This window comes from Sander lucioperca, chromosome 5, assembly GCF_008315115.2.
Source record: "Sander lucioperca isolate FBNREF2018 chromosome 5, SLUC_FBN_1.2, whole genome shotgun sequence".
In the NCBI taxonomy this organism is placed as follows: domain Eukaryota; kingdom Metazoa; phylum Chordata; class Actinopteri; order Perciformes; family Percidae; genus Sander; species Sander lucioperca.
Genome location: NC_050177.1, coordinates 40,479,906 through 40,493,158, shown reverse-complemented (window position 1 = coordinate 40,493,158; position 13,253 = coordinate 40,479,906). Strand labels below are relative to the sequence as shown.

The 13,253-nt window shown below is 43.4% G+C and overlaps 1 protein-coding gene and 1 non-coding gene across 2 annotated transcripts; one reads left to right on the top strand and one right to left on the bottom strand.

Moving 5' to 3' along the window:
* Positions 1-3,903: 3,903 nt before the first annotated feature.
* trnap-agg lies at positions 3,904-3,975 on the bottom strand. Its single transcript has one exon. It is a non-coding gene; the product is annotated as a tRNA-Pro (tRNA).
* A 1,045-nt stretch (positions 3,976-5,020) lies between these two features.
* spred3 (sprouty related EVH1 domain containing 3) lies at positions 5,021-11,793 on the top strand. The gene is made up of 6 exons (XM_031287060.2): positions 5,021-5,360; positions 6,988-7,153; positions 7,305-7,473; positions 7,566-7,627; positions 7,760-7,918; positions 9,507-11,793. Exons 1-6 carry the CDS (start codon positions 5,350-5,352, stop codon positions 10,500-10,502), a joined length of 1,563 nt encoding a protein of 520 aa, XP_031142920.1. The 5' UTR covers positions 5,021-5,349; the 3' UTR covers positions 10,503-11,793.
* Positions 11,794-13,253: the final 1,460 nt, after the last annotated feature.

The following is a 13,253-nucleotide window of genomic DNA, read 5'->3' as shown; positions in this document are numbered from 1 at the left end:
TTTTATAGTGTGGAGTCACAGAGTAACACAAACTAACCGATGGAGGCAGCGGTAGACCAGTAACTCCTGTGTTCTGCCAGGTAAAATGACCCCGTCAGTTCCCCGTCGGAAAGGGCTGTCTGAGGGCAAGGTGAAGTAAAATATTCTAAGGTACACTTAAACTGATATTTAAGTTGGCCTTTTATAAGTTAGCTAAAATACAATTGCTGCTGCCACCGTCCACAGCAGTAGGCCTTGATTGATAGTTTGACTGACTGATTGATTGATTGATTGATTGATTGATTGTGTGACTGATTTATTGATTGAAACCTTTATTTAAACAGGGAAGGCCAATGAGAGCAAGCTCTCTAAAAAGGACACCCTGATTACAGTATATTTCATATGACAAATTATACAAAAATAACAAACAGCCCAAGGACATCAACATAAGGGACAACACCAATTAAAAAAACACATCCATTCACACTGCTGAATGTTACGGAGCAAACATGACATCTGAAAAAAAAAAAAAATACTAATTTGTGGCCACAAAATGCTAATTTGTGGCCACACTAGAAGTCAAATGTCACATCTGGCCCCAAAGGACCACTGTAAAACATCCAAGAATATAGATATAGTTAAAACAATTTAATATCATTGAACAAGTAATTCCAGTTGAATTTAAACAGCATAAATAATCATATCATTTTACAAGTCTTGGCAGAAGAACTTTGTCAAGTATGAGACATCAGTTTTTACAGCCTATGGTTTGTCCGTTGGCAGGCCGGAAAAGATCAGCACAGAGCATGTGCCGAGTTTCATGGCTATGTCTCGTTTCGGATGGGTGCAGTTTGAGATGTTATAAAATAGTGGTAGAGTTACAAACCAAAAATAATAGTTGAAAAATATGTTGATTTTTCAGCCAATATGATAGTATTTAAAGTTAAGACAATTTCTGATTCATAGACATTGAAGATTTTAAAAGCATGAGTTGATTGATTGATTAATTTCTGGATCAAGACGATAAAACAGTAATCCAAAGGATGACATGCTAAAGTAAAATACTTATTTGATTATTAATGATTAATGATACTCATCTATGTGAAGACACTGATCACGTTAATGATTTCTCATTATTAATTATCAACAATGACTTAACAAGGTGGGAAATGGATAATACCAATATTCAATTTTCATTTTTAGAACAGGCCTGAGGGCTACTCATGTGGTCCTTGGGGGCTACCTGGTGCCCGCGGGCACCGTGTTGGTGACCCCTGCATTAGAGCATACAAATGGTTAATTAGAGTAAATATGGTTCAGCTTAAGTTGTTCTACTCTTAGATGTATGGGTAGTAGACTAGCTGTTGTAAACTCCTCCCTACCTATATGAGTACGGGGGGGGTGCCTTTAACAGGTACCAAATAACATTGTTTTGCAGCACTTGGAATTTGTTTTTAAGTTTCACAGTCAACCCAGAAAACCACGCAGAGCAAGCAAAATCCACATGACATTGAATCAGAGTTAATACCAATCATTTATCTACAGAAAAATCTAAAAGCTTTGTCTTGCGATATAAAAACTTCAACTTACAGGCACATTTGGCTAAAACTTTGGCTGCAATGGATTCACCTATAAGTGATTGATCCAATGTTAAACCCAAATATGTGACACATGATTTAGATACAATTTCAGACCCATTACACATCAACTTTAAAATATTTGATTTTGCCAACTTCCTTTTTGTACCAAACAAGATTGATTCCGTCTCGCCCAGATGCATAAAGAGCTCATCGTCTACTAGCCACTGGTTGACAGACCTATGCCAAGAGTATTTTCAATGTCTTTTACATTACACCATAAGAAATTGGCTCTTGACGGGAATTGAACATGGATCACCAGATTGAGAGGCAAAGAATTGAAAGATCCAGTATTTTGAATTTGGACTGACCAAGAGTAACTATTTTAAACGCTAGCTGTCAGTATTACATATTGCACCTTTAAGTTATTTAAGAAAACCAACCTATGTGGTCGGCCAGGGGAGGGCAGTAGGCTGCATTGACGTTAAGGGATGGCTCCTGCAGGGATGTTTAACAGAGTAACTAATTCACAAAAACATTTTGATGTTTGAGAGAGACTGAAAATGTTTGTGGAATAACATCAGTCATCAGTTCTTCCTAAAGGATCTGTTTATTACAAGCTGTTGCTGAGTTAGGAAGTTCAGATATATTGCCACAGCAGATGTTTATCAACCGGGCAAAGTAGGCATAGGCAACTGCCCCAGAGGCCCCCAAAGCCTCCCAGGTTTACTGCATGCCAGCTGATTTTATGTCATTTTATGTTTAAATCTAGTTGTAAGACTTTGATTATTTTAATTAATATTGTTATGCATATTGCTAAATTAAGTTTTTTGTTACACCAAATTGCCTCAAACGAACAGGCAAGGTTTCTGGGGGGAAATATATTGAAGCTGCCATGTTGATTGTGCTGTGTGCACTGTTGACAGGGTACATACACAAAACACAGAGTGCAGGAGGTTGTGGTGGAGGAGCAGGAGGAGGGAGGAGGAGGGAGTAGGCCCCCCCCCCACAACGTGTTAAACTGTCCATGATCACATACATACAAGGTGCTGTACAAGTAGTCTTTCCCTACATTACCTTATTAAGTTAGATGTTATCCAAAAAATGGTGATAATGACATCTATAGAAATATGCGACCCTTAAAGTGTATCTAATTTGTCATTTAGAGCTGCTGGTACAAACTTTACCTGTCAGTTTGTTCATCAGTCTTCTCATAATTAAATATTTAGTGTCAACAGATCTGATGGGTCTCGGGTCAATCCCCACGCTGCGTCTCAATGCCCCTTTTGTAAAATAGCATCATTAGGTCATAGTGGTGTTCTATTATTATTATTATTCATTGATTGTGGATTGCATGTCAATGTATACTTTTTACGTTTCATTTGTAATATTATTATGGGCTACTGTGCAATCATTTATGATGATTTTATGACTTTATATTTAACTGTAGAAATGATGACAGAACCATTTATAACTAGCTGTTTGTGCATGTGCAATCATGTTATTAAGGAGCTGTCCTTGGTGCTGAAATATACTGAAATGTCCTCTAATTCAGGGGTCTTCAACGTTTTTTAGGCCAAGGACCCCTTAACTGAGAGAGACGGAGCAGGGCCCCCCCACTACATATATTGTATAAAATTTAGTTGCATATCAAATAGGGCCTACAATAACGTGTAGGGTGGCCTAAAGCCGTTATACATACCTTTGTAGTGCATACAATAATAAGCTATTAAAATAAGAATTATTTAAATATTCATATATTTATAAATCATGTCTTAATGTTAAACATACATGTGACACGGTGAATCCTTAAACTTAACTGTATCTACCTTAGTGGCTACCTTACTATTAAGGCCAGTAAGCCTGTCATCAATGTGTAAATATAGGAGAAAAAAAATCACCTAGCCTAAAAAATCCTATCACAAATAGGCCGATTTATCTTTGCTAATAATATGTTTAACTCATGTTTATGTATATTTTTTTTATATTTTTCATATTAACTTTTGAAAAAAAAAAGATTAAACAATAACTTGGGCCCCCCTGCAGTAACTCTGAGGACCCCCTGTCGAAGATCTCTGCTCTAATTGATGGAAGGAGCTAGGAGATTCACAATGTGTCACAATGTAATAACTTACCTAAATAACAGGGTTAAATAAAGCAAATTATTCCTATTTTGTTGATCCACATAAGGGAATTCTTCTTTTGTATTTGTCGTCTTCAACCGGGGTCTAGAGTGAAACCACGGGACAGCAGCTGGACCTGGATGGTGTTTTCTTCCGGTATGTAGCAGCCTTTTTCTTGCACTTAAATCAATTAATTCAAAGACAAACTATGATAGACAAAAAGCGGGCTCGTCCGGGATTTGAACCCGGGACCTCTCGCACCCTAAGCGAGAATCATGCCCCTAGACCAACGAGCCTTGCTGCCGCGCTTGACGTCCCAACTCTACAGCAGAATGGCCAGCTGTGTTCGTGCCGCCTGCGGGGCGAGAGTTTGGCTGAAGTTTGAGCAGTTACTTTACCACTTTTAACCCACTGTGCACCATGACATAATGTTTGGTGCTGTGTCCTTATTGTAGCTTGTAAGCTACTGTTTACATTTATAGTGGATTCCCGCTACAAATGTGTGTAATTCCTTAAATGTAGAGATACTTTAATGTTTACTGGCGAGTCAGGGAGCCCTATTTTCAGAACACTATGTCTAAAAACATCTAAATACAACATCGCGACAGCAATGCAACATCAGGGTTTGGGTTTGTATTTTTTTTATGAATGACGTACCTACAGTTATAAGTAAGTAACAGCCTATAAAATAACTTATACTTAGTTTAGAGTGACGCACAGACAGTTTTATTAAAGTAGGGGCAGTGATTTCACCAGTGAATGAGCCCCCCCACCCAAATTAAACGTCGAAATCCGTTGTTGCTGTCCATGGTGCTGAAACCTGTCTCTGCCAGCACCAACGCTAGGATCCATATGGGACACCTGTTTGTGTTCTTTTCCTGTTAAAGATGGACAACTATAGGCTACATATACACAGTTAAGAATTGAATAAGCACAGGGACACAACAATAAGCCAAAGTTATACTTGTGCCATTTAAAAAAAATACAAATGCTATCCAAGATGCAATGAAGGGCACATTCATTTGACCTACATTTGATGTTTGCCCTATGGAATCAGTTTGTCCCGTAACAACGACGGGGGATCAACCGGAGGTCATTGACGGTTTGCCCACCACCCACGTCACTGCATATATTACTCAGGGCTCGAAGTCAATCATTTCAAAATCACATGGTTCCACCGACAAACCCTATAGCCCACCGAAAGACACGACGCTGTCAATGATTAGTGCGGATGTGTTGGCACAGGGCAGGTAGAGGGAGAGAGGGAATAAGCGAGGGAGTGATTTGGAGAGAGAGAGAGAGAGAGCGAGAGAGAGAGAGAGAGAGAGAGAGAGAGAAGGAGGGAGGGAGGGAGAGAGAGGGAGGATGCTGCCAGCGGAAAATGGCTGCTGCAACCTCAAGCCTATATCCTGATACACCGAAACGACATCAAGGTGGAGAGAGAGAGAGCGAGAGGAAGAGAGAGAGGAAGAGAGAGGAAGATTAGGAAAATGAGAGCAGATAGAGAGAGAATGTGAGTGAGCCTGTGAGTGTTTCCTGAAAGGAGGATAAAAAGAGAGAGAGAGAGAGAGAGAGAGAGAGGGGGAGAGAGAGAGAGAGAGAGAGAGAGAGAGAGAGAGAGAGAGGAGACCCTGGGGTGGGCTGCTGCAAGCGGCGGGCAACACCGAGCCATGGAGGGCGAGTAAGTCCTTACATTTTCATTTTTAACATTGCACACATGTATTCAGCCATTCGCCACATCGGGTAGAAAGAACGCCACCGCCATCAATGTTACACCAATCCAGCATCATGCACTATTATCACAATCGGTCTTCTACAGTTTAGCAGGCTACCGGGAATAAAAAAAAAAAAAAGAAAAGAAAACACCATTACGTAGTCTTGAATCAACAGCATACACCCCATTTCCGATATATCTATGCCAGTATGTGATAAATGTTAAGCCACCTATATGTGGACCTGTGCTTTTTACACGACCGGCACACAACCTACACGCACACAATTACGGAAATAATAATGAAAACATTTTGAACAGACAACAGAAAGCTATGCAACAATTCTGAACTAAATGCGTTGTTAGCGATTGGTAAAACCCGTCACGAAAATCAGTCAATGTGTAAAATGTATGGGGGGGGGAGGCGAAATATGGCGAGTTTGGGACCAGCATCGCGTCATTCAAGACAGGGCTACAGTAAAACGAGGGAGGGATGGAGGCGTTGTGATTTTTATCAACGTGTCTCGGGGTTTCATTATGATTTTTTAAAGCCAAACTTTATGAATGAAATGTGATTTTTTTTTTCTCGCTCTCCCTCATCCTCACCCCTCCTCTCCTCCTTCCCGTTTCTATCGGCCCCCTCCCCCCCATCTCTTGTTTCCTCTCCATCCTCTCACCCACTCGTTCCTTTTTCCTTCCCTTTTTCACACGCGATTGTGTTGTATTTAGGCCTTGTACATTTTCCGGCCAAATATCTCACGCACAGTGCGATGTCGAAGCCAGTCTCTCTCTACCCCATTCATAAAAAATAGAACATAATATCGGGGTTCTTTAATGAGTGCGTGCAGCAGGGGCGGAATTGCAACACTTAAAATTCAGTGTGATTTGAGAATAACAAAAAGACGCGGCTGTGCATGCGTTACATGCACATGTCCAACTGCGGTGCTGAATTATTCAGCCGACTGGCGAAGGCAGAGCTTATTTTTTGCAAGAATGCCGGGGCCACTGATGGCGAATGGGTGCGTTCATTGATACATCTATCCGGGAAACACTCATTCTTCCTCCCTCCCTCCTCCCATTTGGCAATTTCTCTCCTCCTCAACGCTGGCTTTCATTCTATCCATTTGCTCCATACTTCCTTTATAGCCTACACTCAGTCAGTCATAGTTTTGATTCTCATGCTCCTAAGCAGCAGTAATGTTTAAATAAAGCCAAACCACATTATCCAAATATTTCATGATTTCTCATATTTGTTTAGCCTCACCACATGCAAATTAAAATCAGATTTAGCTGAGTAAAACTTGTATGATATGCCTTTGAGCTGTCATGTTGCAATGCATAGGCCAAGCTGTCAATTCTGTCTTCTTTGTGTGGATTTCATCATGCCATCTTAGTTCAACAGAGTTGAAAACAGTTGCCTTAGCATCATATTAGTACTGCATTTTTGTCTTATGGAAGTTGATCTCTCTCTCCCCAACCAAATGTGCATGTCAGTGTGTGCATGTCTGCAGGTATTTCTGTGTGTGTGTGTCAGTGTATATCATCACGTTGTTTAACCAGCCTGGGCCTGTGCTCACTCTCTTGGCTTCCCTGACAGTGTGCGTGTTCGTGCAGTGGTGATGACGCGTGATGACTCCAGTGGCGGTTGGGTGCCCCTTGGAGGTGGTGGCCTCAGTCATGTGGTCATATGTAAAGGGCGGAGTCATGACGGCAGGGGGCGGAGAGAATACATCATACGTGGAGAACGGCTGCGAGATCGAGCAGTGAGTGTGTGCGTGTGTGTTATGGCTGCCTTTGGTGTCACGTTGCTCCTCAACACCACCTAAAGACTGTAGCAGAGTGCTTGATTTGAGCAAAGGAAACAATCTCGGTTTGACTTCTTATGTTGCTGGGATTGCCATTTTGTGTCTTTAGCCAGTGTTGGAGTGTGCGGTGCAAAGGGGGTTAGTGTACAACAAGGTGAACCCCATCTTCCATCACTGGCGAGTAGAAGATCGGAAGTTTGGCCTTACGTTCCAGAGTCCTGCCGATGCCATCTCCTTTGAGAAAGGGCTGCAGACTGTCCTAGACAAGCTCGACAGAGGTAGAGATACACCATCAACACTTTCATCCGTTGTGTTTGAATTCTAGCAGAGATCTAGAAGAGCCTAAATCCTCTCTATTCATGTTCTCAAGGCTCTGACTCGCCCTCGTCCTCCACACCGGAAGAAGCCGACACCGAGGATGATGGACAAGCTGTGAGTATCTGAGCAGTTTGTCGGTTGAGCGTTTCTTTTTTCCTCTAAGAAGGGCTCATTGACGTTGCCACTGGGGCCCAAACGCAGTTATTGGTGTTTTTGACTTGTGGGATGACATGTAGCGTCTGCCAGTCTCATACAGGAAGTGAGTCGTCATCCAACAGCAGAAAGGAGATGCTTCCCAAACCCATCACCATAGTGACGAGCGAGTCGTCGTCTACCTGCTTCGTACGGCCGGAGGAGTTTAGTTTCGGATCCAGCCATGCTCTCACCACTCAGACACCTGCTCAGGTAACACCAACGCCTTCTGCTCCAAGTCTGTCATGCTACTTCATTGTGATAACATGATGCTTCAAGGAACAGACACATGTTGACTCATTTTTTTAGCAATTTCAATGCATGTGTTCTGGTCACACTTGTGACTGTGCTCTAAGGATGCCTGCTATAAAGGAATGGTTCTTAATGAGGGTTGTGGGAACTTCCTTCAGTCCTTCAGGGTTCCCAGTGGTATTTCTTTTTGTATTTATTTAACATACAAAACATACTATTCGCAACATGAACATATCCCCGCCCCCTTCGTCATCACCACCCACCCAGACAAAAATCAAGAAAAGAAGACACAGTTATTACAATATTCAAGACCATACAACAAAATAATAACAAAATAGACAATAAACCGTAAACCAAATAAACATATGTATAAATGACAACACCATAAGCCCACCATACATGTCTCTCCCCAGCACAAAGCGTCTTAGGAGCCCTCCAGATAAGCTCAGGTACTTTTCCCATTTTCTGGTATAGACATCCAATTTGGAAAAACGTTTATATGATATCTTTTCAAATGCCACCGCCACCCTGGCCATCTCACAAGCCCACTCTTGAATTGATGGCACCCCTTCATTCTGTCATCCTTTTAAAAAAAAAAATCTGTCTGGCTAACATTAAACTAGTCTGGACCCAGCTTCTTATGTGCTTATCCATCCCGATTAGGATTGAGCCATCTCCCAGAACAAATAATCTTGGGCTGAATGGAACCTGGGCCCCTGCAATTCCACATAGGTTGTCATGTAACCCGGTCCAAAATTCCTGGACCTTATCACAGGACCATAGGACATGAAGTAATTGGCCGTCCATTTAGTGGTATTTTTTAATGTATTATTAGACATTAGAACAATAAAAAATCATCCCATTAAAGGTCCCATATTGTAATAAGTGAGATTTCCTTCTCTTTTGATTATAAAGCAGGTAGAGGTGCTATATAAATACTGTAGTGGCATCAAAACGCTCAATCCACAGAGAAGCGCACACGGAAACTAAAACACTAGAAACTGTGCCTTTAAACAAGCCGTCAGGACTTCTGTACGTTTGTGATGTCACAACTATACTATATTTATATAGGTAGAAAGTGCCGCTACAGTGCCGTTACAGTCATTCCCTGACTGCAATGGCAGTGCAGAGACTCAGAGAACGCAGATGCAGGAGTTTGGAAATGCTGACCAATCAGAGCAGACTGGGCTTTTTCGGGAGGGGGCCTTAAAGAGACAGGCGCTAAAACGGAGCGTTTCAGACAGAGGGGGAATACAGTTATATTCAGACAGACAATATGAGAAAAAGAATGTGTTTTTCTGAACATTAAAGCCTGTAAAATGTTTGAGTATAAACCCAAAATACTAGTATGAACCTGAAAAGTAGCATGGTATGGGACCTTTAAGTCCACACCTACAGACATTTATTTATTCTACATGAAGTAAAATTAGAATTAAAATCATCATCATTTGTGCTCCTATTTGAGCTATCCTAGCTGAAACCTTGTGTAAGTGCTGCCACAGCACACACTGTTCCAGCCTCGCTCTGTAATTCTATCCCCTCTCCACAGATCCACACCAGGCCGGGACAGCACCAGCTCTCACAAATGACGGCTGTGTTGAATCCGCCGGCGCCCCCGCCTCCACCTCCTGCTCCACCTACTCCTCCTGTGGGTCCCCCGGCCTCATCTCCTCTGTCCCCCCTCTCCCCCACCATTTCGCTCCTGGAAGAGGGTGACCTGCACAGTGTGGACCCTTGCAAAGACCTGTGGGGTTCTCGAGGTTATGAGGACTACCGACGGGCGGGGGCCACTAGGACTATGGTCGGGGGGCTGACCGGGGGTGTGGTTGTCGGTGGCGGAGGGAGTCTGCAGGACAAGTCCGAGCTGTGCGTGGTTCGCTTTGAGAAGGAGCTGGCAGGAGTGGGCACGGCTGGCTGCGAAGTGACGGTGAGCCTGGACAGTAAAGCCTCGCAGCGGCTGTCCACGTCATCGCCCACCTGTGTGTCCACACCCAACGCTGTGTCGCCTGCTGGCTCGCCCCAGGAGACGTGCAAAGGCTCGCCCTCTCCCTGCTGCATCCACACCTCATTGGCCACGCCCCGTTCGCGGACTCGTAAGAGAGGAGGAGGAGGGGCCAGCAGTGGCAGCGACCCAGGGGCGATCTCCCCCGATGACGACAGCCCGTGTCCTCAGGCTTCGTCATCGTGCTCGTCCCGCTGCGTGTACTGCCGCTCTGTGTTCAGCGCTTCGGAGAACGGGCGGGGCCGCTGCAGAGACGCCCCAGACCCGGCCCTGCACTGCCTGCGCCAGTGGACCTGCGTGTGGTGCGCGGAGAGTCTGCTCTACCACTGCATGTCAGACTCTGAGGGAGAGTTCTGGGAGCCGTGCTCGTGTGAAGACTCGCTGGGGGGCCACCCACACCCCCTTTGCTGTGCCCGCTGGTTGGCCCTCCTGGCCCTGTCGCTCTTCGTGCCCTGCATGTGCTGCTACGTGCCTTTGCGCGCCTGCCTGCGGTGTGGGGAAAGGTGTGGCTGCTGTGGGGGAAAGCACAAGGCGGTCCGATGAGGCCAGGCTAAAGGGGGGTGGGAGGGGTTTCCATGGACCAAGGAGGTCTGGGGCGTGGAGAGAAGGGAGCACCTGTTGGGACGCAGGAGGTGGAGCTTAGCAGGTGGAACAGTGCTCTCAAGAGACCCAGACCTCTGACATGGCCCTCCGAAGTCCTACAGCCTTCCACTGCATTCCACACTCTCTCTCTTTTCAACCCGAGGCCTTCCTCACTGCTCCTCGCTGGGGTTGTGCGCTGCACTCAGACCAGGCTCTGCGGGAGTCATCTGGAACCCTAAGTCCTGAGGGTCGGCTGATCAAGAATGAGCGGTCAGAGACTTTATCGCAGGAAGAGAGTGGCAGAGGCAACGATGATGTGTACACTGTTTCAAATGTCTGTTTGTTTGTTTTTTATTTAGAAAGAAAAACACAAACAACTAAAGATGTTTATATATATGATTGTTATAATTTTAATTGGTATATTTTATTAAATGTAAACATATTGACAGAATCCCCCAATGGCACACACTATCACAAATTCACAAACATGGGATCTTGGGGAAAAGTATTTTGTTTCATGTTGGCCTGTTTATCAGTCAGATGAACAGATGTCACCCTTTACCTCTAATTTTTACCTCAGATGTTACTCAACCCTGGTTAGGGAACCAAAATGAAAGGGGAAGGGGAGAGAGGTTTGGAGAGAGGGAGCAGAGGGAGTGCAGTCTTCAAGGAAGAAAGTATGAGCATCTGAGACCACTTTAGTGTCGTCTTTCGGTTAAAGTAGTAGACCACAGTGGAAAAGGAAGGTTATCAAATGCAAAGGGACAATTAATGTTAAGGGAAGTTGCAATGACAGCCACAAAGACTTAAAAGTCATAATGTGATCCATTATGGTCCTTTGTAACCAAACACAAGCTTATTTTTTTTTTCTAAAAAAAAAAAAAAAAGAAAAGAAGAAGAAGACAAAAAAAAGGAAATCAAGAATGTGTGTCGAACATTAAACGCCCTCACTTTACACACATCTTTTCACCTTTCCATGCATTTTCAACATTAATCTTAGAAAAAAAAACATCACATCCCACCACTGTACTTGTTGAATCAGTCAGGGTGCTTACAACCGAGGCCTCTGAGTGAGTCTATTCTACCTAATGTACACGACAACCGTACACTCCCACAACCCCAAAGAGAAACAGAGTTGGACCCCGTGTTAACCAATCTGTAAGATGTGTCTAGGTCTTTGGAAAAAAAAAAAAAATGAAGTGCAATGAACAATGTAATTGAAAGAGTATTTTTGTACCGGTCGCTAAATCGAAAAAAGTGTTGGAACGGAATACTGTGGTGTGTTATTGTCAGTGTTTCCTTTAGGATTTTTTTTTTAGCAGTGGGGGGGGGCAGGTCTGTCCGAACGACAACAACCCGACTCGGAAGAAAGCGGACGTTTTGACAATAAACTACATCAACACAACAGTATGTGGAGTTAAACTGGACGGGCCCAATAACCTCTGAATAGTTCTACTTGTTGTTAAATTGCAATGTGAGCGGTAGCCAACAGTGGGGGGGTGGGGTGGAGGTTGGGGGGGTGGGTGCATTATGTCAGCAGGATCATTTAAAAGGCAACTGCGACTACATTGTGCGTCTGCCCTTTTCTCATTTCTGATACCGTGGCGGCAGAAATGTTGCCATGGCAGGCCGCCACTACAAAATCAACATAGAGGAAACACTGATTGTGTTGCGATATCAAACGGAAGTGATAAACAGGAACACAAACTTGTCTTTGAGCAGCAGCACGCGGCTCACAGGTGTGCCATCTAAATGTGCTGCTGTAGACTGTTGACCCTGTGATAAGAAAATAGACACATTAACTTGAAAAAGACCAACGGCCGTAGGCGGGTCTTTGTTTGGGCACAGTGGCAAATGTGTTTGCTGAATGTTGCTTTAAGTATGAAGTCTAAAAAAAAAAAAAAAAAAAAAGCTGCTATTTTAAGTCCTGTCCTAACCCGATTCAAACGTTCCCGCTGCCTCTTAGCAATCGATGAGGATGTGTGGCAGAGTTGCACAATCCTTCAAGTTCACGTTCCACTCAAGGTGCTGAGGAAGCTAAATATTGTGTGAGGAAGGTTTTTTTGTAAGTTTATAGCTGAGCTTAAAGATAAATAACCCCCAAGGACATTTCTCAAAATGCTTTTGGTGATGTACCTTGCATTTCTGTGTCTATTTTGCTAGTTGGTGATATATTTTTCTACTTTCAGTGAATAACTGGCCAAGGGTACATTAACAGATTTTGTTAACATAATGGTTGGCAAATATCTTAATATGTCGACATAAACATAAAGGTTTGTGTGTGTACATTCCCTAGATTCAAAGGGCCTTTTGTTCAGCCTCCTATATACTGTATTAGATATTAGACACCAGTTGCTCGACAGAAATTTGCCCCTTGAGCAAAATGCAATGCAGCAACAAGATTCCTAAGATCACAATTTGTGGTTGACTGAAAAAAAAAAAAAAAAATGAGGCTTTAATATCCCTGTAACTGTTGTTATTGGTCTCTTCACCGACACAGAGAACCATTTACTGGGCTGGGTTGTTGAAAAGATTTCCAAGTAAACAACAAATAATCTCAAAATAACTCATGAAATGCACTGAGCATCACCGAATGATGATATCCCAACAGTATAAGAGAATATGTGTGTGTGTGTGTGTGTGTGTGTGTGTGTGGGGGGGGGGGGGAGATCTCGGTCTTTTAAATCCTTTAAAACTAAAGATGGGAACACT

What these genes read in the sequence shown, in the direction of transcription:
- spred3 (XM_031287060.2), top strand. An exon ending in AACGGCTGCGAGATCGAGCA is followed by an intron (nt 7,154 to 7,304) that starts GTGAGTGTGTGC and finishes TTGTGTCTTTAG; the next exon opens with CCAGTGTTGGAGTGTGCGGT. An exon ending in CCACTCAGACACCTGCTCAG is followed by an intron (nt 7,919 to 9,506) that starts GTAACACCAACG and finishes CCCTCTCCACAG; the next exon opens with ATCCACACCAGGCCGGGACA.